At 43.6% G+C, this 25338-nt stretch overlaps 1 protein-coding gene across 2 annotated transcripts in view; it reads right to left on the reverse strand.

The window, feature by feature from the left end:
* Positions 1-25338, reverse strand: part of SLC4A8 (solute carrier family 4 member 8) — a 68131-nt gene that overhangs the window by 37552 nt on the left and 5241 nt on the right. Inside the window, exons 1-2 of one of the 2 annotated variants that reach the window (XM_030554546.1) lie at positions 13055-13129; positions 5929-6010 (exon numbers count right to left, since the gene is read on the reverse strand). In XM_030554546.1, the coding sequence (XP_030410406.1) occupies positions 5929-6010; positions 13055-13075 (103 nt within the window). In that variant the 5' untranslated portion in view covers positions 13076-13129. Of the gene's footprint in view, positions 1-5928; positions 6011-13054; positions 13130-25338 lie in introns of those variants that run through there. The other variant, XM_030554545.1, reaches the window with a different exon arrangement.

Raw genomic sequence — 25338 nt, forward strand, 5'->3', positions numbered from 1 at the left:
CCCAGAAGCAGCCAGCAGATCTGGCTTCTAGGCGGGGGGGACTACAGGGCTCCGTGTGCTGTCTCCTCCCCGAGCACCAGCTGGCCAATGGGAGCTAGGGGAGCGGTGCTCGAGGAGGAGACAGCACACGGTTTAAAAATCAATTTAAGTAAAACCAGTGCAACTTTCTCATGTAGACAAGAACTCAGTCTATATTCTCAGGGCCAGCCCACAACACTTTGGTACCTCAGGCAGGGAGCTCAAATGATGCCCTCATGCCCCCTCGCTTGGGCCAAAACTTTGAAAGGTCTCAACTCTGCCTTCTTCCTGTTCTACTCCTCTCATGGTACTGCTCTGCTACCTACCCCAATAAAGGAGAACTGACAACTTAAAATGCCTTGTTCAAAAATTTTAAGTAACACTTAACTTTCAAACACCTGAACAGCAAATGTAACTTTTCTTGTCTGCATAGTAAACACTGGCATTTTTATCTGAATAATCAAAGTGGTGCTTTCCATGCCTTCTTGGCTGCAAAGATTTGAACTACTTCCGAAGGTCCACAGTCTGGGCCAGCTCATGCTCTATTGAGATGGTTGCAAGACCGACCAGCCTCTCCCATGTCATTGTGGAGCACAGATGTGTTTTTATTAACTTCACCTTGGAGAAGCTGCATTCTCCACTGGCAATTGTTACAGGAAGTGTTGGAAGTATGTGCAGAGCAACAAAAGCATTTGGAAAGAGGGTGGTCATCTTACTTGTTCACATATATTCCAGAACAGCCTGTGGAGTTGATCCTGCTGAAATGTATCTTGAAAGGGATTTCAGTTTATCAGTAAATCACTCGCATCAATATCGCACATGTCATCATGTGTCAGCACTGTCTTTAGTGCCCTGCACTGCTGTTGTAGGTTTTCTTCAGGTATAGTGAAGAGTTTTAGAATATCATACAACATTCCAAATATATTGATGTGTTCCTTGAGCTGCACGAAACATTCTTCAACTGACTGTCCTGCACAATCTAGCACCTGGTTAAAGAATTCAACTTTGAATTGTTGTGTAGGGTCTTTTATGGGATTATCCCTTGCCTCGTAATCAAAATGTCTTCTTCTTCAGTGACTCTTGTGTTCCTGAATGGGTGGGAAAATAGCTTCAGTGTTAAGTTCCTCTGCCAACTTCTCTGCACTCTTCAGAACATTTTGAAATCCCTCATCTGACCAGTAAGACTGTAGGTATGACTTTGCTTTGTCCGGTTGTCCCATTGCTCCAGATATATCAAGGTCAACACCTTGGAGTCTCTTGCTTACAACATTTATTTCAAACAGTATGTCATGCCGCAACACCAAGCAACACAGAAATTTGAAGTTATGTATGTTTCTGGCGATTCCATTTCCCTCTGCCACTGTTCTCCCTTGAACAGTTCCTGTCCTAGCATTATCCTCCATAATGGCAACTATGGCATCATCTATCTTCCCAGTTTGGTGTTTGATAGGCTTTATCGCCTCCACTCGACTTTCCCAGCGTGTGGCACTCAGTGGCTTCAGTGTCAGAGAGGATGTTCCCAGATGTTGCTTCAAAATCTGCCATCGAGGAGTTGTTGCAGAGAAAAATACATAGATGCTTTGAATTACATTAAAAAATTCAGCAGCCTCACTAGAAGCTGATGCTGCATCACTGACCACCAAGTTCAATGAATGAGACCTGCATGGGACAAAAAAACTCAAGGGTTTAACTCTCAGGTCCGTGTCTGCACTCCTGTTCTTTCCTCTCATGTTGGCCCCATATCGTAGCCCTGACCTCTCATGTCAGCTGTCACAATTTCCCTATCTTTAGCTTTTTAAGAAGCACATTTGTCATACCAGCTCCTGTAGTATCATCAATGTCAATAAATTCTAGAAGATGCTCTCTGACAGTCACCATTGCAGGAACATTTTCACTAGGTTGTGTTGTTGTTACAAAACGCACCATTAAAGTCATTTGTTCCATATGGCTGATGTCAGGTGTGCACTCCAGAATAAGAGAGTAATATCTTGCTGATTTCAGATCTGCCACCATTTTCTGTTTGACTTTTGTTGCCAGTAACTGTGTGATCTCATTTTGAATGGTTTTTCCAAGGTTGTGGTGTGTATACATTTCTTCGGTGGTGACTCTTCTTAGATGCTCCTGAAATATAGCATCAAACTCAGCCATCAGCTTCACAATTTTAAGAGCTTCCATTGTTTGGCATATACAGCTGATCTGATGTTCCACACAGTGCTAGGTTTTGGGTAGCAAGCATTCTCACAATGGCAATGAGCCTTTTCAGAACATTTTGCCAGTAAAGAGACTCTGATGCAATCTTCTCTTGATGCTGATCGTCTATGGTGGCCTTTAACCTTAGTCCCATCTCAAGCTCTTTCCACCTATGGAATGCTCTCTGGTGATTTGCTGCCTTCTCGTGGCATGCCAGATTTCTAGACAGATTTTTCCAGTCCTCTATTTCTGTAGAACACAATGTGGCTGGAACATTAGACTGGAAGAGTTTGCAACAAAAACAGTATGCAGCATTCTGGGTTTTTGAGTACACAAGCCACGGCCTCTCCACATAGTCACCATTGGGGATTTCACACCAGTAATGTGTTGGATGGAAACTTCTGTTTTCATTGTCTTTGGGGAACGTGAAGTTTTTCACTTGCTGTGGTCCATGCAGTACAAGGAAGTCCCTCAGGCTATTGCTCAAGTGGGTCCACAGTCCTGGATCATCCAGACTTAAGGAACTAAACTCAGAAGCAGCTGCTTCTTGCGCCTCCACCACACTGTTGTCTGATCTACACTTTTCTTCAGGAATGTGCATGGTTACATCCATTGGATATGGATGTTCCAGTAGCTGCCGGGTCACCTGCACTCTGACTAACTGGAAGATCAGGCATCTCCTTGCCACTCACATCCTCACTGGGGCCAGAAGGCTCACCGTGGACATTTGTGTCTGTGTATCTCAGGAGAGCTCCTTCCTGCTTAGACAGAAAAGCTTCCTTTGCTTTCTTTCTTTTTCTGAATGCTGCCCCAGAGGGGCATTTTCTTCTTTCACTCATGACTGCTGTTCTGTGCCTGCTATAGTGGCTCTCAACACTCAGTTGAAGAGGACAAATAAGCAGGCTGGTAGCAGGGCCTGAGTGAGGGATGACATCAGCGTCTTAAGGGCCTAACTGGCTCTGACTACTTCAGTTGACTGCCTGTTCTCCTCAAGTGGGTTCAGAGAAGCAGCAGGAAACAGGAAGCTCCCTGAGAAGCTGGTGTGAATCAGTCCAGACTCCTGGGAGTGCTGGAGAGGTACATAAGAGGTTCCTCCTCCCCTCTCTCCCTGCATCTTCTGCTGCTTTTTGTTATTCCGTCTCACCTTTTCTCCTGCCTGCCTGTTATGTCTCTTGTGCCCTCCTTCCTCCAGCACAGCACTCCACCATCTCTGCATCTAGAGCAGAGAGATTACATATGCACCAGTGGCAGACACAATTTTCTACACTCTAGGTCCTAGTGGCCCCCTCCACACACAGTCTGGCACCTGAAGCGGTCGCCTCAGTTCACCTTATGGTAAGGCCAGCCCTGTATTCTCTCAACTGTCAGTCAGATATCTGCAAAGGAGCCATTTTTCCAGGGCCCCTTAAAGGTCATGGACTTGTTCTATTTTAGATCTGACATATCTGGTTTATTTTATTATTATAAAGTTTCAAAAACAAGGCAGTGGCTTGATTTAAAAAGCCCTTAAGAAGGAAACAAACCTCTTTGTAATTTACAACTTTAATAGGACAATGTTCCCGACAGTTCATTAAGCAGAGGCAGAATGTAATTATTTTCAAAGATTGCATAAGGCATAGCACAAGAGGAGATTAAGCCAATCTCCTGATAATGAACTATTAGACAAATCATAGTCAGACACCTTAAGCATTCAGATTATTCCAGTGGCCTATCAAAGCTGGGTTTTTCTACCTGCTGGACTGAGAAAATATGCTGATGAGTCATCCCACCCGTCTCCTGTATCTAATGTTGTTTCCTCTGGAGTTTTCTTTTGTTCCTTTATTTATAATTTTTATTTTAAATAAGAAAAATGTCTGCTGCCTCTCTTATTACGCATTTAAGCCCATTTGGCCAGAATTGAACCTGAAATTTAATGAGATTCTCTGGCCTCTGTAAGGAAGGCCGTCAGATTTGGTCATCATAGTGGTCCCTCTTCTGGCTTTGAAATCTGTAAAAGCGGGGACAGAAGATGAAGCAAGAATCAAAAAGCCGGGTTATATGTTGCTCTGTATTTTGTGTCATCACCGGCACCAGTGCAAGGCAAATCTTTAGGCCAGGCATGTTGAAGACACAGCCTGTATGATGTATCTCCTTGGCCTGAACAATGCAGGCAGAGTCAGCAGAACCTACATGCTCTCTCTCTTCTTTTCTAAATATGTTTTGAGCCCTCACAAGGGTTAGTCTTTACTCAAAACACTCGGCTGTGTTAGGACACGGCATGGAGGCAGTGCAGTACATGGAGCAATGTCGTCGGAGATTTGTCCACTTTGTCAGCTGGATATTGTCTCCCTTTGGCTGCTTGCTTCACATTCTTGGCTGGTTTTCCCCACATTCTTTCTCCTTTCCCTCTTCCACCCGGCCCTATTCCTCTCTGCATCCCCTCTCCCTTCCCTCGTCTCTCTATTAGGTAATCCCCTCCAAAAAACTCCCCACCTCTTAAAAATCAAAATTCATGGTATTAACATGCCGTACGCAACCCATCACCGTGATCTCTCCCACCAGGCCTACCCTATAAATGTGCATCAGTATAAGTACTTTGCTCAAGGGTGAGAAAAATCCGTGCCCCTGAATGACGCAATTGTACCAACCTAACCCACAGTGTAGACAGAGCCATGTCACGGAGGTGGATTAGCTACGCTGACGGGAGAAGCTCTTCCAACTGCATACTAACGTTTTCACTGAGGCAGTGTTTTAAGTGTAGACATGCTCTTATACCCTTTTCTCCTCTCTTTAGCAGGTCTCTGCACCTCCATCCATTGCTCTAAGCTTGTAAAGGACTTAACACAATGGGCCCGCATGCTCAGTTGATCCCTACGCACGACCAAAATAATCATCACAGTCAAAAACTCACAGCAATTAACGGACTGTCCGATACAATGTGGCATTCCGTGCAAATAGGAACTGCTCAGCATTGGGTCAGCTAATTTCTGGGTAAACTAACTGGGTTCCTATTTGTTGCTTTCCTTTGGGAGCGTCTCAGCAGAAGGTTCCCCAGCAGGGTTTGCACACCACGTCTGAACAGGTTGTGAGAAGGATACATTTTATTCATGGATAACTGGCCAACAAAAACAGGGATCAGTTTGTCAAATGACAAATCACGGACTATACACATATTGCCCAGATCTGCTCTCAAGTCCCACTGCTTCTCTTTAGCATGAGGCCAGTTAATAAGCAGGAGTCTCATGTACACTAACACCCCTTTGCACGGCCCGACCGATGGGAATGAGACTCTTTTACAGCCCAGGCAGTGGCTCTTTGTGCATTTTGTCTTCCAACTCATACAAAAATGTAACCCTGCTGAATGAGCAATGCAAAGTTCAGCTGTATCCAAAGGGCCTGATTCTCTGTTGTTCTGTCCTTGTGCTGCCATTCACGACAGTGGGTGTAAGATGCTGCCAAGCCCGAACAGCAACAATTTACACCTGGTTTTGCACTGGTGTAAATGACTGCACCATGGAACACCAGGCCCCAGGTGTGTAAGGAGTGTAACTCACGGCGCTAATGGGTGGGCAATCCAATCACAAAGAGACTGATGGAAGTTGTGTTATGGCCAATCATTTATCTGATCTGGAACTTTATTAGCCAAGAAGTACATTTACTCCAGGTTCCATCTAGCTAGATGTTAATGATGTACTAGAAAAACTGAAAAATATAGTTATCAGCTGCAGCCTTCGACCTTACCTTCCAGCTCTTCTTTCTCATAATGAATATTAACGACATTACTGGTCCCACCTTGATCCACCACCGCCTCTTCGTCGACTCTCTGTTTAAAAACAAAACAAAAATGGGCAACTAGATAGAAGCAATTTCCTATTTTACTCACTGTGCACAAGATTTTCAAAGTGACTTAGGAGGAGAGCGGGATACTATTTATCAACCAAAATTCTTTGTGGGTGAAAAAATGCAGATTTGGCGGCATCGAAACATTTCATGGATACGTGGCAATTCTGCCAAAAAAAATTCAGTCGAAAACTAAAAAAAAGAAAATTCCAAAAAAATCAAAGTCTTTCCATTTCAAAATGTCCTTTCTTTTTTTTTTTTACAATTGAAACATTTTAAAAAGGCTCAAATTAGATACGAAACATTTTGTTCCATCCAAAATTATTTTTTCAACTTTTATCTTACCCAACATTTTGTTTTCAGTTCAACCCCAAATCTTTCTTTCTTTTTTTTAATTTTTCAGAATTGCCAATGCATCAAAAGATCCACTATTGGCACAGATCCACTTAGGAGCACAGCAGGGGATTCTCAAAAGCAGTGTTGGCCTAACTCTGCTCCCACCAGTAAAACTTCAACCACGTGTCTTCGTATGTGTTTGTACAGCACCTAACACAATGCAACCCCAGTCCTGACTGGGACCAGCAGAAATCTTGAAAAAGCAAGGAGCTCAGTGAAAGGCTGTTATTTAAATATCAACAACATAACGGATCGCAGTATTGCCAACTCTCATGATTTTCTTGCGAGTCTTGAGATATTTGGTGGTTTTCTTAAAGCCCTAGCGCAGGGGTAGGCAACCGATGGCACACGTGCCAAAGGCGGCACACGAGCTGATTTTCAGTGGCACTCACACTGCCCAGGTCCTGGCCACTGGTTGGGGGGGCTCTGCATTTTAATTTAATTTTAAATGAAGCTTCTTAAACATTTTTAAAACCTTCTTTTTTTACATACAACAATAGTTTAGTTCTATATTATAGACTTATAGAAAGAGACCTTCTAAAAATGTATTACTGGTACGCGAAACCTTAAATTAGAGTGAATAAATGAAGACTCGGCCCACCACTTCTGAAAGGTTGCCGACCCCTGTCCTAGTGACTGGAGTCACGAGATTCCCATGCAATCACAGCTTTCTTTTTTTAAAAGCCCTTATAGTTACAAAGAAAAGCTCAAAAATGGGAGGCAATTGTACCCTAAAAGTTAAGAAAAACACAAGATAAATAAATTGATCCCAATCCTTTGGAGGCGAAGGGGTAAAGCTCATGATTTTTAACCCAATCTCAAGCCTTGTCTATACACAAAAGTTGTACCACTTTAACTATACCGTATACTTAAAGCAATAAAGCTCCTCCAGTGTGGAAGCAGGTATACCGGTATGAGTGAGCTTATACTGGTATAGTTTATTCCCACAGGGGAAGGGGAATAAGTTATGCTGGTATAAAGCACCTTTAAATTGATACAACTGTGTCCACACTAGGACCATATTGGTAAAAACAAACAAAAAACACACAGAAGGGGACACGACACGCACTGACCAGCGGGTTACACATGCAGTAATTCCCAAAATGATTCAGGCCAGAGAAAAGGTTTATTTCTCAGTATCACAGGAGACAAGCTACAGAACTGAAGCTTAGCAGCAACCAGTAAGTACACACAAGAGTCCCTTCTTGCTTCTCCCTATCATCAGTGTGGCGGAACGGGGTTACCCCCTTCTGACCAAAGAAGCAAAGACCGTCTGCATTTCAGACCTATGCTGCAGTTGTGGCTTAACACCAGCGCCTTCTGGAAAAACTTGATAATATTTTGTCCCTCTCTTCATGATACATTTCTGCTATTGATAATTAAGACTCTTTCAACAGGGAAAAGATACACCACAGTATCCTTATTTTTTCTCTCTAGGAAGGTCACTTGTGCAAACGCATGGAGTAAAAACCTGCTGTAAACAGAATTTCCCAGAAGAAAAGCAAAACCTTTTCACCTGTAAAGAGCAAAGAAAGACTCTGTGGTGCAATAGTGCTCACTCTTTATTTTGCATTTGTTTCAGAATTTGTCGAATTCCCTTAGCTTACAAGACATTGAGGATCTTTCATAGCTGCCTTCTGGTGTTCTTGCGTTTTTAGGGTTTATGTTTACAAGTTCTTGGCTCAATTTTTTAAAAAAGAGCTGAGATTTTCACATAATCACATGGTTCCAGGAGCTGAAGCTTTAAGAAAAAATATTGAAAATCAATACAATTGCAAGAGTTGGTAATGCTGCTTTATGGAAGCAGGAAAACTACAATGAACGCTGCTTATACATATTAATTGGCTCGAATCAAACAAGAACACTTAGCTTGATTTAAAAGCGTATGTTATGTCAACATCCATAGTGCACTACCTTGTAAATGGAGAAGTAATTAACACCTCCATCTGCTTCCAAAGGGATACACAGAAGCAGCTCCTTTCATTTTCACACACTCCCACCACACTCCTCCACCCTTTTATCCCTGAATTGGAATTTTTTTCCTGCATGCCTTTCTGGGTGGCTAGCCCTTTAAAACTGGCAGCGGCAAACAAATCACTCAGCTCTGAACCGGCCAGTCTGGCTGATGTTTGCTGCATTTCACTCTCTATCAGAAGATAGGGGAGCACATTCTCCCAGTCCAGTCTGGACATGCAGGTGCAGCACACTGGGCATGCATGGATTCTGTTACAAAATACACTCTGTAATTGGGACCCTTGGAAAGAACAAAGTCTAGAGACTCCTGCAACTTGCATGTGGTGCCCCAAACAGATTTGCAATATCTAACAAGCGACAGGCAGCTGGAACAAATCAACTTTTTACCATAAAAATCCTCGCCAGATCCTTAGACCACAAGCTATTTGGGGCAAGGGTGGTCCCTTACTGGACTAGCACAATGGGGCCTAAATCTTGGTTAGGGCCTCTGGATGCAACCGTATTAACAAGAAGGAGAAGAGGGGAGGATTGAGAGATCCAGAAGTAAACAGCTGAACAGACAGGGTGTGCCAGAGGGAAGGATAGTTCAGTGGTTTAAGCATTCGCTTACTAAACCCAGGGTTGTGAGTTCAATTCTTGAAAAGGCTATTTGAGGATCTTGGCCAAAATCAGTACTTAGTCCTACTAGTGAAGGTAGGGGACTAGATTCAATGACCTTTCAAGGGTCCCTTCCAGCTCTATGAGCTAGGTATAGCTCCGTATTATAAGGTAAGCAAGAGCCATGCTGTCTGGGGCATTACCTGAGAACAGAGGGGCTATTGTAACCCAGTGGTGATCGTGTGTTACAGGCTCCCTTCTGTGTCTGATCCACAGAGCATATAAACCTGCAATAGCTTTAGCTCAAGTTATAATAGCTGATGCTTTTTTAAGTTCAGGAGGTCTCCAGTTCAAACCCAGTCAAAATGGAGGCTAACACGTTATGCTTAAATTTGGCATATTAACAGGGCCCCGAGTCATGCTGATGTTTTGAACGTGCCAGAGTTTCATTAAAAAGAGAATTAGAACTCCACAGAAAAAGACGTTAAATTGGAATCGTCAGCGTTGGTGGTGTCGGGGCGGTTGTTTGTTTCTCTTTTGCATTATTATTTCAAACGAGCAATGTTGCTTGTAAATAAGCAACATTAATTCCTAGGAGAATCCTAGCTATGGCGACTAAAAATAAAAGGAAACAGCTGAAATATCAGAGGTGGTTCCAGTCCGGGAACGAGAATTAATGCTTTGTAGCCCCACAAGTTCCAATTTCAGAGTAAACTTGTTATTACTTTGTTGCAAGAAAGCAAATTGGTCCTATTCTGCAGAATTAATTAATGTTACCTAGCAGCAGGCTTATTATTACAAGACCTGTTGGCTTTCCATTTCCTGATTACTCCTGTAACTATCTCTGCCTCTATCTGTCCCTTCGTAGCAACAGTCACCCAGATCGCCTCTGGCAAGGTTTCAGACAGGCATGGAACCACCCTAGACAGTAAGCGGCTTTATTTCTGAGACATCATACAGATCCTGATTAGCATGTGTCTTATCTGGCCCTTCTTAAAGGCAGCAAATAAAAGCAGTAGCTCCATACCACTGCTGAAAAACTATATGTAATGCAAATTTAAACTCTTCAGCGTAGGTTGTTTTTCATAGAAGATCTTTCAGTGGCATTGCCTGCCCTTTGTATTCCTGCCTGAGCTAGCATTTGGGAAGATGCAAGGTGAGAGAGGCTTACTGTGCTCAAGACTGTGGATATCACGTTTATGTAGCCCGTTCAGTTACATCACCCACATATTCAAGTATCAGGGGGGTAACAGAAACACATATTCAGGGATGTCTATTGCATGCTGACCAAAACATGCCAGCTTTGAAAGCATAAAGTGGATGAAATAATCCATGTGACATACACTACACATCAGCCGATCATGGAAATACTACAGTGACCTGCACATCACACCTCAATGCATTGCACCCTTTTATGAATTCAGTGCAACTTAACTAACGAAGCAGATACAGTGCAACAGCCACTTAGGCTGCTAAAATAGTCCGCATGAACGCTGCATCGTGTAGTTTTGGTGAACCCTTTGCCCTATATTTGCTAATTAAAAAAAACACTATTTCTGAGAGTTAAAACAACAGTGGTTGCCATTTAAAAATCAATATTTGCCACCTGATACCACAGGGTCAATATATATATTTACTTTCTCAGTTCTAAGAGGAAACTGGTAATGTAGGAATCTACAGTGTGGTAGCTGTTGGCAAATATTGACTTGGGGCCAACTCCGAGGTGTGTCAAAGGGAATCTAACTGGATATAATTCGCACCTTTTTCCAACCCCTTCCATGTGTAACTTAGATCAGTTTGGACCCCATTATACTGAGGTAGACTAAATGTGTGAAATTCAGAGGTGATGCGTAAAACATTGGTAAGTGAGTGTGAATCTAAAGCCAGATCTACACTAGAAATTTTTGCTGGTAAGTAATGTCAACAAGGGTGTGATTTGTGAGTGGGTAGGTCTTTTGGTTCGGGGTAGGGAGGTTGCAGCATTTCTATACCAGCAAAAGTCTTACTGTAGATGCAGTTATACCAGCATAAAAGTGCTTTGGTCCATATAGCACACCACCAGTCTAATAAAAATTGTCAGGTGTTTTTGTGGGTATCACGGCAGAGGAGAGTTAAGCTAAGTCTGCACTAGCAGGCTTTGCTGGTATAGCTATACCAACAAAGCTTTTCTAGCTTGGACCTGGGCTAAGTAACGAGAAAGATCAGCTTGAGTTTAAATTCTGCAACAGCTCACAGAGACAGACAGAAAGCTGCAGAGCATAAGCGCTTTGGCTGCAATTTTGTCATTTCTTTTCCACCCTACTGACTGATGAGTCGTAGCTGAGAAAACGGAACAGTGATAAAAATATAAACTCTCCAGGGATTCTTCAAGACACAGTGATAACTTCCCACCAGCAACAACGGCAGAGTGTGTTCACAAGGCCCTGCTTGGATTTCTCCGACACCGCAGATCAGGCACTAGGTCTCTGCGATTATTGTTTTAAAATCTAGCACATGAGGAACAGAACAAATGGGAAACCCAAACTGGAGCTTTAACACGAAGCGAGTCAGGAGCTGTCATTTTGAGGCCCCCTAATGCTTATACTCCGGGGATAGCTGCAGTATAAACAACCTGATCCTGTTCCAAACTTAGGGCCAGATTCTACCATTAATGCCCAGACTTGAGTAAGTGGGAGACCAGCTGTTGTGCACACCATCCCCACCACATAACATGGCTCATCTTCTGCTCACTTTGCAGCCCAACCCACTCCATCAGATGGCCCCTGGCTCTATCTCCTCCCTGCCCCTTTTAGGGTCTGATCCTACTGCACCGCTGAAGTCAACAGGAGCTTCTCAGCTGATTCTAAAGGGCACAGATTAGACTCCTGAGAGGGGCCCAAGCCCTAATAAGCCCTTGTGACTGGAAGAATATATGCACCCAGTTGGATAAGTAGAGACATTTCATCCAACAGGGCTGTCACTCCTGGCTCCTTTCACCAGCACTTTGGCCCAGATCTGTAACCAATTTCTATGGTAATTAGAAGCCTAAATACCTTTGAGGGTCTGGGTCTAAATTCCCATAAAGAGAAAAATTCCAAGATTCCCTAGGAGGTAAATCCCATTTGGAAAAGTTACCAGCCCTAACTGACGGCTATTGCCAAAATACAATAGCCAATATTCCTGATGAGTCAAGGACAGTCTTGAAGGGTAGAGTCATAGCTAGAGGGGAGAAAGTTACCTACAGCACAGGAATAACCATCATGAGCAGGGAAGTGTTTTTATAGCCTCCATCCCGCTCTGAGAAGCGGTAGCAGCAGGTTACAGAAGCGAGACCAGGAGTTCTGAATTCCCATGAGGCAGCAGAGGAAAGCTGAGGGACATGTAACATTTCTCCAGCAGTAACAAAGGACCTAATCACCTGCTCCCGTGGAGAAATCCCAGGGAATGGCAGGAAACCTACACAGTTCTTTCCATAGTCTCCTACTGAGCATGCCCTAAAGGGGGAAGTTTGGTCAGGACACTACACCTTTTCTAGGTGGCAAAGCCACTCAACTGCAACAGAAGTTGGTGGACACTGAATCCTATCATATTAGAGTTATGAAGGTGCATAACCCTGACCTGAATCAGAGACTGGGACCTGGAAATGTCAGAACCCGCATATAAATGTACCCCCCTTTATTATTCTCAGCGAGCCTCTGCTTTCTAGCAGCTGTCAGACACACATCTGTCTAGTACATCCTCTATTCAGGATATTCATATTCAGGATTCTAGCTGCACAAACTAACTGCATACTTTCATTGGTCCTTATTCTTTCAACATCCCCTTTGCTGTACTAAACTGCAACACCCTTTCGTTTTTCTATTCTCCTAACATCCACTCCTGTCTACATCCCTTTGAAATGTTCTCAGACATTTTGCTTCCAATGCAACACCTCTCTCTTTCTTCCCCACTCCTGCTGAGAACCTAGCGCATTTCACTTCCGAGAGTGATAATGAGGTTTGCCACTGTTTTTTTATATTTTATTATCATTATTCTTTTTAAAATCCCCATTCTTTTTAGCAGCAGCCCAAGCATCTATTACCTGCAGTTTCTCTGATGTCATGGTGGTTTTCAAGTCTGCCACCAGGCTGCGAAGTTAGTCAATACCTTTCTTATCTAATCCAGTGTCCAGATCAGATTTAGGACCAAATTCACCACAGATAGCGCTGAATTCAACCCCAAGTTTGCCGCATGCTCCGTTCAAGCCACAGGGAGAGAAACTTTACAGCAATAGCTTTTGATTAAAAAAGAAAAAAGAAGTCAACTTAAAACTTGATTAGCCCTGAAATACTTCAATCCTAGTCTTTGAGCCAAAGGGTGGGGGGGGATACAATGGTCACTTAAATACTACTCTAGTTAGTCCATCTGGTAACCCCTAAGAGGCATATGACTCTCAGCTCTGATGACAAATGGGACAGCGCGGCACATACCAACAGCAAGTGGGGGTTGATTCTACTGGCTTCTGAAAATACGCATCACAGGCAGAAAGGTTCTATGCGGTTTTTAAAAGATATTGCACCTGAATCAGAGAGATCTGTGGACTGAGTCAGTCCCAGCTGGCATTTACATGGATGCTATATCCTTCGGAGCAAGCAGGGCCATCACCACTACAAAATTCAAGGGAGTTTTTCTTTCCATTTAGTTTAAAAGATCTTTGATAAATAGGCTTCTTGAACTTGGTTCCTATGACATGAGCTTTTGCGTAGGGTCAGCCTGGAGAAAGGCATCTGGGCTAAGGAATAGTCTTGATTGAAAGTTTTCAATCAAACGTAAGACTGAAAAATAAAGCCGCAAACTTGTGGACCTACCAAAGAACTTGCGTAGCATGCAGGGAGGAAGATGCTGGGAGCGTGGCCAGAGCATATAGACTTCCACCCATCCTGAACTGGTATAGATTAGAACAACCACCAGGCTGCTCTAATTATCCTGGAGGCACAGATCTGTTTTAAAAACCAGGGAGCCATAAATGGCATTGTCCACTACGGCACATAGTAGAAAGTTTAGAATAAGCGTTAAAGGCCCCAGCGTGCCAGGGGTAAGAGGCACATTCAGCACAGATACATTTAAAGAAAGAAGTGATCAACAAAAATTCTGATAGAACAGTTTTCTGTCGGAAAGTGCTGATCTGACAAAAATCAAAATATTTTGCATGAACGTCTCGATTTCGTTAACATTTTCAACCAAAAATGATCAAACCGTTCAGTTTCAATAAGGTTGAAGTGGTTCATTTTGATACAGTGTCTCCACTAACCAGTGTGCCAGGCTGCCTGGCCCCTCTGGGTTGTTGCACTGACAACAGACACAGTCCATTTCTTTTCCCCATGTGGATCTTTAATCTTTAGAGTCTCAAGATTGCAGAACACAGTACAGGCATGTGTCAAGAAAAGCCTTCCACCCAACTTTCTCTACCACATCTAGCTCTCTCTGCTCTTCCGCCTTACTTCCTGTTCGCCAATTATATAGCTTCCCTTACTGAGCTAATCACCCATGAGCCCAATCATTGCCCCCTAAGTATCAACAATCTCCACATAACCGGTTAAGTGTCTGCAATCATCTCTGTTAGCAACTCCCTAAGTGACTAGGGTACTACAGCTACCATTCTGTCACATACAGTCAAAGTATTTCATTTTGTCCATCATATTACATATAATATTTTATTTACTGTATATGATATGAGATTGAATTGATAAAGTCCAAATGAAATACTTCACCCTCTATCCAAATGAAATGTTCCAAGAAGGTTGTTTCAATACTTCCAAAATGACATTTTTCTAAATTTTCATTTCAAAGGGAAAATTTGAAATTTCAATTTTTTTGATTCAGGACAAAAAGAAAAATGTCTAAATGTCAGAATTTCCCGTGGAACAGAAATTCTGAGTTTCACCCATCTCTATTTCAAATCCATCCTTTCTTTTCAGATTTCCTGAAGTCAGAATGATGCTTCCTACTTCACTGAATTTCCCAGCATGCACTGTGCTGGAGATGCAATAGCTTCCACAGAACCCCAGTGGAATATGAACCTGGCATATATAGGGATAATCCAATCACTTATTTATACTGTGCTCATCACCTGCCTCTCACAAGTGACAAACTACTTTTTTTTTTTAAAGCATGGCTAATTAGTTATATGCTGCAAATTCATTCCTTGTAATGGACTGGCTTACTCCTCCTCAGAACCAAGATTAACTGCCCAGCTTTAAAGGAAATGTGACACTTGGTGTAAAATGACCTGGTACATGAAAATGACACCAAGGTCTAATCAATTAAAATCAGGTCACAATTCAGTCTCAGAACCCGGTTGCCTTCTTATTATTGGACAGTAAAACCGCAAAAGCAAACAACAGAAGAAATGGAGGAGGCAGTCTGCAAGAAGTAATAAAGAGAGATAAAGTATTATGGTCAACTGTTATGTTTCACGGCATACACACAAACAAGTTAGATAAAAATATGAAAATCTCTTGTTGGAAGGTTGCAACATAAACATGACTTTCTTCCTTAGAATTCAGACTGATAACACACAAGAACCCACAAACATAGACCAGGCAGGCAAGAGAGAGACAACGCAACACACCTTACTCTAGCTAGAGTCTGCAGAACTGACTCTGACACATGCTTACTTCCCTGCAGAGCCCCTCACCATGCAAGCAGGATCAGGAAAGCCCTTACACAGTAAAGTGACAGCCTACAATCCCAGCACAGTCTTCAAATATACCACACCAACTTTTTCAAATTTAGGAGCCTAAATGTAATCACGTAGGGCCCCACAATTGGAGCTAGATTTCCAAAAGAAGACAAATCCCGTCTAGGCACCTAAATAGAGTTTTTCATACAACAGCGTTATTATTATGACTTTTTGCCCTGGTTTGGGATGAAAAATTTAGAAGTACCAGAATTTCCCATGAGACGGAAATTCTGATATTGGATCAGCTCTCTTATAAACAGAAAGGGAAACAGGCCAGTTTACACTTATTATTCAAGCCGGGCAAAAAGTTCTAGCATCATAAATACTGAACAATTGCAATAAGATGGTTAAAATAATTTAACAATAAATTAAGGCGAGATTACTAGGGCTGGTTGAAAATTTTCCATCAACTTTTTTTGATGGGAAATTGGGTTTTCAGCTAAACAAACAGTTTTGCATAAAGTGTCTGCTTTCCTCAAAAAAAATCAGTTTTTCATTGGGACACTGGCCATTTTAACAAGTATCAGGGGATAGCCGTGTTAGTCTGTAACCACAAAAACAACGAGGAATCCGGTGGCACTTTAAAGACTAACAGATTTATTTGGGCATAAGCTTTTGTGGGTAAAAAAACCCACTTCTTCAGATGCATTCAGATGGCCATTTTGAAACATTTGGGGGGTTAGGTTGGTTTCAACAAAAAGTCATAATTTTCTGCCAAAAGTTCTGACGACATATTTTTTAGCTTTGAATCAAAATTTTCAAGGGAAGCTGGAGGGGAAACATTTTCCAATCACTTATAATCATTAGTAAGACCTGGAAATAATTATTTTAATGTAAGATTTTAATCCTGACTTTAAAATGAAGATTGGGTTGTGGTGATGCTCAGTTGCATAAAATTTGCAATGAAAGACGGCTGCCGTTTGGAACATATTTCTCTCTCCTACTATAAATACTTTCCTATGAACTAGAGCTTTTAAAAATCAATGCAATCGCTTTCACAAAGTGCCTGGAGGTACAATAGGCAATTCTCAGAAAGAATCCTGGCAGATGAAGGGAAATGTGTATGCATTATTCCAGATACAATAAAGCTGGGCTAAACAGGGACTTTCTCCTGAGTGACCTCAGGCTCTCCCAGATCTGAGAGGAACTCAATAAATCATCCTCTTTATCAATAGGAAGCTAATAAAAGAGGACTGAATCGAAACTGGATGCAAGCAGCGTGTTAGGATAAATACATTAAAGATTGTGAGATGCTCAGATACTACAGTAATGGAGGCTAGATAAGTACATTAGATTCCTTGGTCACTGTCAGTCTGGTTTTATATCTGGAAATCTAAGTTCTAGGTTCCCAGTCACCTTGGTATATAGTGCTGGGTGTCTGATACAGAGAAGACACTGGCTAGTGATTTATTCTTAGCAATGTACTAGAATCAGAGATCCACATTGATTTTTTTTTTAAAAGACTTAGCAGCCGCCTTGGCTACTATTGGACATAAGGTAGCATAGCTTCAACTGCAAACTCTGGAAGGTGTAGATGGGACTCTGCTTGCCTCCAGGAGAAATCCCAGGGGGCAGCAATGGGCATATTTTCATCTGCCTTGAAGGGTCTCTTGTCTCAGCATTTCACAATGTTCTATTGTCACTTGTCACTATGCAGTTCTCTGTCCCTTATCTAACCTTGACAATGTCCCACCCATGCTACTACCCTAGTGTCTTGTTGAGTATCTGGTTTAGTCCAGATTAAGATGGAGGTGATATTAGTTAAGGGAAGCAACCACAGAATATAGCAGGATTGGGGCCCACTTCCATGACTGAAGGGTATGGCTATAATTTGCCAAAAAAAAAAAAAAGGGTCACACTCCTGGAGGAGGAGGGTGGATTAGAGAGTCAAGGTGTCCATTGGACAGTGCACTGGACTGGGAGCCAGGAGATGTTGACTCTGTTCCCAACTCTGCTGATGACCTGCTGTGTGATGTAGGGGAGATCACCCCGTTTCCCCTCCCACCCTTTGTCTGTCTTGTCTAAGTTCTGCAGAAAAAGGACAGTCTCTTGCTGTGTGGATGTATGGTGCTTGGTATAATGGGATTCTGATCTCAGGGCTTCCAAGTGGTACTCTAATACAAACAATAAATAATATTAAGTGACTGCATGCATCAAACTTAGAGGCCATTAAAAAAAACATAGCCCTAAAAGTGGATGCACTCTCTCCTGAGGAGACTTTTGACTAGGCTATGACTGGTTATTATATTGAGGAATTTAGCAATCTAATAAAGCTGCAATATTATAACCTTTGCAACCACACAGCCTATTCAGAAATCTATTATCCTGCCTCCACTTCCTGACAGATGCAAACAGTTTTTGTCATCTTCCCTTGATCTCCCTTGGATATCTTCAGTTTGTGTAATTCTCTCTCAGGCTGTATGGCTGAGAATTCAGACTCCCTCAGCGGGCGTCCAGGACTCGAAGCCTTGATTCCTAGAGTCATGTAAGTCGGTCTTTGAATAGCAGTCAGCCAGGGAATTTGCTATTATCCAAACAGAATGGATTTTTTTTGCTTTTTGGCTCTGTGCCTGCTGCTTTCACAAGTTTGTCATCCTTCTGATTCCCTAAAATAAACGTTTGATGCTGAAGTTTCCATAAAACGGAATATTAAACTTGCCTAAACCTTTGGAAAATACCAGAGTGCAGCTGATCCTATTAACTCTTTAAGCAACTTTATGTTGGTTTCATAAGACGCTAGCCAAAATTTTTCACCCGGGAGTGCCTAAGTAAGGCTTCTGAATTCATAGCTGGGCATCTAAATACAAGCAGCCTGATTTTCAAGAGTTCTCAGCACCCACAAATCCAGCCGAAGTCCATGGAGTTTGCCGATGCTCCACACCTCTGAAAATCAGGCTGTTTTTATCTAGGAGCCCACGTACGAATTTCGGAGCCTAATTTCAGACACTCGGTTTTGAAAACATTGCCCATTCTAGCCAGTCCTTTGCAACACAGTGCACTAGATGCAGAAAAATGCTGAGCCTCAACCGTTATGGCTAATCAAATTAAAAATGAGGCTTCTCTCCCAGGCACCATGTTGCAACGCCTTTGGATGCTCACTGCTCCAGCATAGCTTGTCTATCTACTACAAAACTGCTATAATCTTTGGATATCCTTGTTGCACAGTCCAGTTGCCATGCCGCAGCAGGGTCAGTGGAGCACAATGGCTGACTGCTGTTCCCTGTTGGAATGACCTTTTCCAACCTGCCTTGCAAGGCCAGAGTTGCCTGAACTGCCGACTGGTATGCACAGCTTTTCTTCATCAGACATCTCCTTTTGCCCAGGAGGCCAGTTACGCGAGCAGATCTACTCAGTCTTTTCTAACAGAATGGACAACATAATGTATAACCTTAAATTAAACAATATACCCATGTGGACACATGAAACTGACTTGAACGACTGCCTGACTTGCTTCTTCACAGGGGTAACTTCGGCAATCAACAGGCAGAGAAGAAAGCAAAGAAACCATTAGAGAAGATGTAATTGATATTCCAGCTTGGCCATCTGTGGGGGATGGAACCACTTATCTCGCTTATACAACATCAAAAGCTTTCAGGGAAAAGGAAGAAAGAGCAGGATCAATCAAATAAGGAAAGAGTTTACCCAGAAATCTCTCCCAACATCAACCGTGATGTGATGTCTGAATATTGAGTCTGAAGAAGAGAAGAATGGGGGGGGGGGGGAATTTGATAGCTGCTTTCAACTACCTGAAAGGGGGTTCCAAAGAGGATGGATCTAGACTGTTCTCAGTGGTACCAGATGACAGAACAAGTAATAACGGTCTCAAGTTGCAGTGGGGGAGGTCTAGGTTGGATATTAAGAAACACTATTTCACTAGGAGGGTAGTGAAGCACTGGAATGGGTTACCTAGAGAGGTGGTGGAATCTCCATCCTTAGAGGTTTTTAAGGTCAGGCTTGACAAAGCCCTGGCTGGGATGATTTAGTTGGTGATTGATCCTTCTTTGAGCAGTGGGTTGGACTAGATGACCTCCTGAGGTCTCTTCCAACCCTGATATTCTATTAATATTGTTATTGAATAAGGATATTATGGTCATGCTCTGGAGTAGGTCCCCAATCCTGATCTGCTGGGCACTATACAGACACTGGAAAGTGTCCTGCTCCAAACAATTTATAATCTAAGAACATAGGCTATTCTGCCCCACTCACTAAAACACATGGAAAGATAAAGTAAACTGACAATATTCCAACTGTCCATTCCCACAGGCCATCTTCTCTGTTACTGGAAGCTTTCAAAAACCTCGAGCAAGCGGCAGAATTTTAAGGATTACAGCAACAGATGAGGTACACAAGAGGCCTAATTTCTTTCCTGGCTCTGCCGCTGCACGACTGTGGGCAAGTCACTTTATTTCTCTGTGCCTCAGTTTCCCATTATCAGTAGTACTGAAAGCACTTTACAAAGGTCAGCATCATTACACTCATTTTACACATGGGGAAACTAAGGCAGAGGAAGGGAAAGTACCCATCTGGCAGTAGAGCCAGGAACAGAACCCAGGACTCCTACAATCTAGTCTATGTCTCCTGCCACTAGGCCACACCACTCAATGTACTAATGGTGGGTGCTTAGATACTGCAGTGGTCGTATAAGAAGCTGTGTAGAAAAGAATTCAGGCAAAGGACTGTCTCTTATTATGTTTGTACAGGGCCTGGCACAATAGAGCCCCAGTACTAATTGGGGAAATAAAATAATATAAATAACTCCTAATAGGAGAGATATTAACTCGAGTTTTGGTACAGCCAATATTGAGAAAAAGAGAGATCTTTTCTCAAAAAAACCCCCAACACTTATACAGAATACCAAGAATCCAACTCATTTCAATGCAGCTGCTAGTGCCAACACCCCTTCTTGGCTGGATACAGGCTCTTTCCATTTTCTAAAACGGTACCTGCAGTCGAGGCACCGACGATAAGCCTCTGAGCCAACCCACCAGCCAGTGCATCAAATAATATTCCCAACAGAAGCAAGCTTTCAGACCCTTTCCTTCAAGGGTGAGTTTCATTTCTCCAAACCAAAGGAATTCAAGATAAACCAAGTTCTACCTCCTACAGAAACCAACCCACTCCCTACAGACCTCACCTGCCAACTGAGTTCAGGCTGCCCTTTATATCTCCCAGCATGCCTAGTTCTGAGTCACATGCTCCCATCACATGACCTCTAAACTCAGTCTCTTTATGGGAAATGTACTCTCCTCCGGGGGCCCTGGCCAATACTGGAGAATGAGGGCATGAGTCACCCAGACTACAGTTCCCATGTGGCACCATAATGGCATTTCCAAATTGAAATTTTGGGAGGTTCGGACGTTCAGTTTTTCAATTAAAAGTCCATTTCTTTCTGCAGAAAAAACAAATCTTGAAAAATTGTTTTGTCCAAAACCCAATTTTCCACCAAAAAACAGTTTCATTGGAAACATTTCAACCAATTCTCATTTTGACCCATTGTCTTCCTATATGGTTGCGCAATACAATGGTCCCTGTGTCAGTATTTTTATTACTGATTATGCGTATTCCAATAGTGCCTATGAGCCCCCATCAGGGACCAGGATGCCATTGCGCCAGGCGATGTACAAAGACAGAGCAAAAAGACAGTCCCCGCCCCCTGGCTGTTGCAATCTATCATGTCACTGCTGTTGATGCTGCCAGAAGCAGCTGCTAATTAGATTTTATTTTCTTAACATGCAATGTTATAAAATCACGGCACCACTTTCTTTTTAATGCCACTGCTTAGGATTTACATCTCAGAACTTGGAGGACAAATTCGATGCAAAAATCAAATAAGCATGTGATCCGTTTCTGCATTCAGTACTGACGGTAGGTTGGATCTGCTGTGCCTGCTCACTGAATGCAAAGGCGCAGATGACACAGGCAGGGCAGGATGCAGGAAAAATCTGGGTGAGCATGTACAGTATTCGCATGTGGTGATCCACTATACTCCTGGGGAATCACTCAGTTATCCACAGCCCAGTTAAATGCCCAACTAGTGTTTCACCACCTACTTAATCATGGCCCTCAGAGATACTAAGACTCAGAAAGAGCTGATGCAGGTCTGGGAGCTAATGGATCCACCTCTTTCTCCCGTGTATAATCTGCAACCTTTACTTAGCATTTCTCAAGAATGCCCCAAAGTTAGAGAAGAGGATTGGGAGTCAGGACTCCTGGGCCCCTATTACTCAATTCTGGCTGGCTGCTTTGTGAAAGCCTTCAGGCTGCACTAACTGAAGCCCTGTCTATATTGTGGTTTTGTGTTTGGTTCCTTGCTTGCATGCTCTGGTGTAGCTACACTAGTAGAACTCGCTCTCGGAGATAGGGCTCCGGTATGATGTGACCACGGCCTATCATATGCTGACCAATATTGTCTCATTGTTTCCTTGTACTCCTCTGTCTGTCTGTATCCATCTGTTGATCTCTTCACTCATATCTACACCGTAAGCTCTTTGGGCAGGGAATGTCTTTTGTTCTGTCTTTGTACAGCGCCAAGCACAAGGGGGTCCTGGTCCATGACTCCAACTCCCAGGCGCCACAGTAATACAAATAATAATAACAGATACACAGCAACTGTGTAAATCAGTTTTTTCCCCAATGAAACTTACTGGGGTAAGTTTCAGTCCCGTTTGTACTGTTGCAATGCCTCTGTGTTAGGCGTTTGCATTGGTGTAATGGCAACAATGGCAGAGGGCTCATTTTGAATCTCCCAGGGGCTAGAGGCCTTTAATATCTGAGTCATGGTACACCTGGTACTGAGGGTGTATAGCAAGGATGGATGGATCCCAGCAGGACCTCCCCGGGGGAGGGCAAGTGGGGCAATTAGCCCCAGGCCCGAGGCCCCGCAGGGGCCCCCACGAGAGTTTTTCGGGGGTGCTGGAGCAGGGTCCTTCACTCGGTTTCTGCTCCAGGATTTTGGCAGCGGGGGGGGGGGTCCTTCTGCCCTGGGGCAGAAGGCTCCCCCCGCTGCCGACTTACCACCGAAGATCTGGCACTTCGGTGGAGGTCCCGCTTCAGTGGTAATTCGGCGACGGGGGGTTCCCGCTGCGGGTCTTCAGGGCACTTTGGCGGCGGGTCCCGGAGCGGAAGGACCCCCTGCTGCCGAATTACCGCCAAAGCGGGGACCTCCCACCACCGAAGACCCTAGGCCCCCCGAATCCTCTGGTCAGCCCTGGATGCCAGCACAGGGGGCAATGATCCTGTGATTAGGATATTTGCCTAGAACTTATGAAGCATAGGTTCAAGTCCCTACTCTGCTAGAAACCTTTGGCATGTCCTTTAGCCCTCAGTTACTCATTTAGTATATAACAGGTACTTCACTATCTCCTAGGAGTGTTGTGAGGATATAGACATTAAATGTTCAAGGTACTACAGTAGAACCTCAGAGTTACAAACACCCTGGGAATGGAGGTTGTCCGTAACTCTGAACAAAATGTTCGGGTTGTTCTTTTCTAAAGTTTACCACTGAACATTGACTTAATGCAGGTTTGAAACTTTACTATGCAGAAGAAAATTGCTGCTTTCCCTTTATTTTTGTAGTAGTTTACATTTAACACAGCACTGTGCTGCATTTGCCTTTTTTTTTTTTTTTCCGTCTCTGCTGCTGCATTATTGCATACTTCCGGTTCCAAATGAGGTGTGTGGTTGACTGGTCAACTTGTGACTCTGGTGTTCAGAACTCTTGAGGTTCTACTGTACACTATTAGGGTGATGGGGACATGTAAGCACCTCAGATACAACTAACACGTGTGTGAACCAGTTGAGTGGGATGATTTCTTTGAGGTCCTGAAAGAGAGGTGCTCTCTACAGCAGTGGTTCTCAAACTTTTGTATTGGTGACCCCTTTCACACAACAAGCCTATGAAAGTGGGGTTTGGGGTAGAGGCTGACAGCTTGCGACCACCGAGTAATAACCTTGTCACCCCCTGAGAGGTCACAACCCCCAGTTCTACAGCAAGGGCAGAATTTAGTGTAATCCTCATCTGTCCAAATCCACACTTATCCAAACCTCCCTTTCTAATCCATTATCTCTTCTATTCTAGACGCTCAGTTTGCTTGATTCCTGATCATTCTTGCTCCCAGGCATCGACAGCTGGTCAGTGATTTTTCAGCACAACCTTTTTTTCCAATCAGACAGTGCCAGTTTGTCAAAACCAAAAGGTTTGGTGTGAAAGGGCCACTTCTGATTAATTTTTTCAGCCTGAAAAAAAACTGTGAAAAAATACATTTCAAAATTGTTAAGACATTTTGTTTCGGCATGTTCCAAAGGAAAACATTCCGGTTTTCTGGTTCAAAATGACTTTTTTTGGCTCTGAAATTTAAACTAATCACAGCCCCAAAAAATGGATTCAAAATGGTGGACATTGAAACAAACCCTTTCAAACTGATCCAAATGAAATCGTTTGAGGGACCCAAGCAATTTTCTTTTCCAGATTTTCAGTCTGCAAAAATTTTCAAGGTTTCGACTTTCTGTCCTGTGTGACAAAGTTCCTCCTCTACCTTGGTGGGTCCTGCGCTTATTGGCGGATTTGCTCACTTCAGAGATCCTCCCTTCTGGTGGAACCCATAGTCCAGATCATCTCCTCCTGTGTCTGATCAGGAGCTGGGAGGTTTAGGGGGAACCCAGGCCCACCTTCGACTCTGGGTTCCAGCCCAGGGCCCTGTGGATTGCAGCTGTCTAGAGTGCCTCCTGGCACAGTTGCGCGACAGCTACAACTCCATGGGCTACTTCCCCATAGCCTCCTCCAAACACCTTCTTTATCCTCACCACAGGACCTTCCTCCTGGTGTGTGATAACACTTGTACTCCTCAGTCCTCCAGCAGCACAGCCTCTCACTCTCAGCTCCTTGTGCCTCTTGCTCCCAGCCCCTATTCCAGCTCCTCTTGGATCTCTTATTGCATTTTTGGTTGCACTTTTCCCCTCACCTGTTTATCTATGCACTCCCCATCCGTGGCCCCACAAAGTCGCGGGATCTCCTTATCAGCCTCTTCTTGGCCCTGGCCAAACTAGCCATCTACAAAACCAGGGAGAGAAGGTTAGCTGATGGGATTTCCTGCGACTGTGGGGCCTATTTCCACTCTTCCGTCCGTTCATGCATCCAGGCAGAGTTCCTCTGGGCAGCGTCCGCTGGCTCCCTTGACACCTTCTAGGAGCAGTGGGCGCTGTCCGGGGTTCTCGGCTCGGTATCCCCATCAGGATCCCTTCGTTTAGCCCTATGACCTCACTCCCGATCCTGTTTTTTTCATTTGTTGTCCCATGTAATTATTTGGTATCACAGACCTGTGGATCCTCCCCTTAGGCTGGGGGGAGGTCCTTTAGCAGTGGATCACTCTCCTGTAGCCATCTGGCCTGACCCTGTCACACCTGATGAGAGACAGGCAAATTTTTGCAAATCTTGACAAATGTTGCACAACAGAAAAGCCATTTACTGCTCATTTCTACCTAAAAGTGAGCCAGACTCTACAGAGGAGCAAGGAGGCATAAGGTGACACCCTACTCTGTTGCATGATCTGCCATGATTGCATATCACAGTATACTGGGCTCCGGAAGAGCAGCTGCCACTGCACTGCGATTCACCCTCATGCACAGTGAATGGGAAGCAGGCAAAC

This window comes from Gopherus evgoodei, chromosome 3 (genome assembly GCF_007399415.2).
Source record: "Gopherus evgoodei ecotype Sinaloan lineage chromosome 3, rGopEvg1_v1.p, whole genome shotgun sequence".
NCBI lineage: Eukaryota > Metazoa > Chordata > Testudines > Testudinidae > Gopherus > Gopherus evgoodei.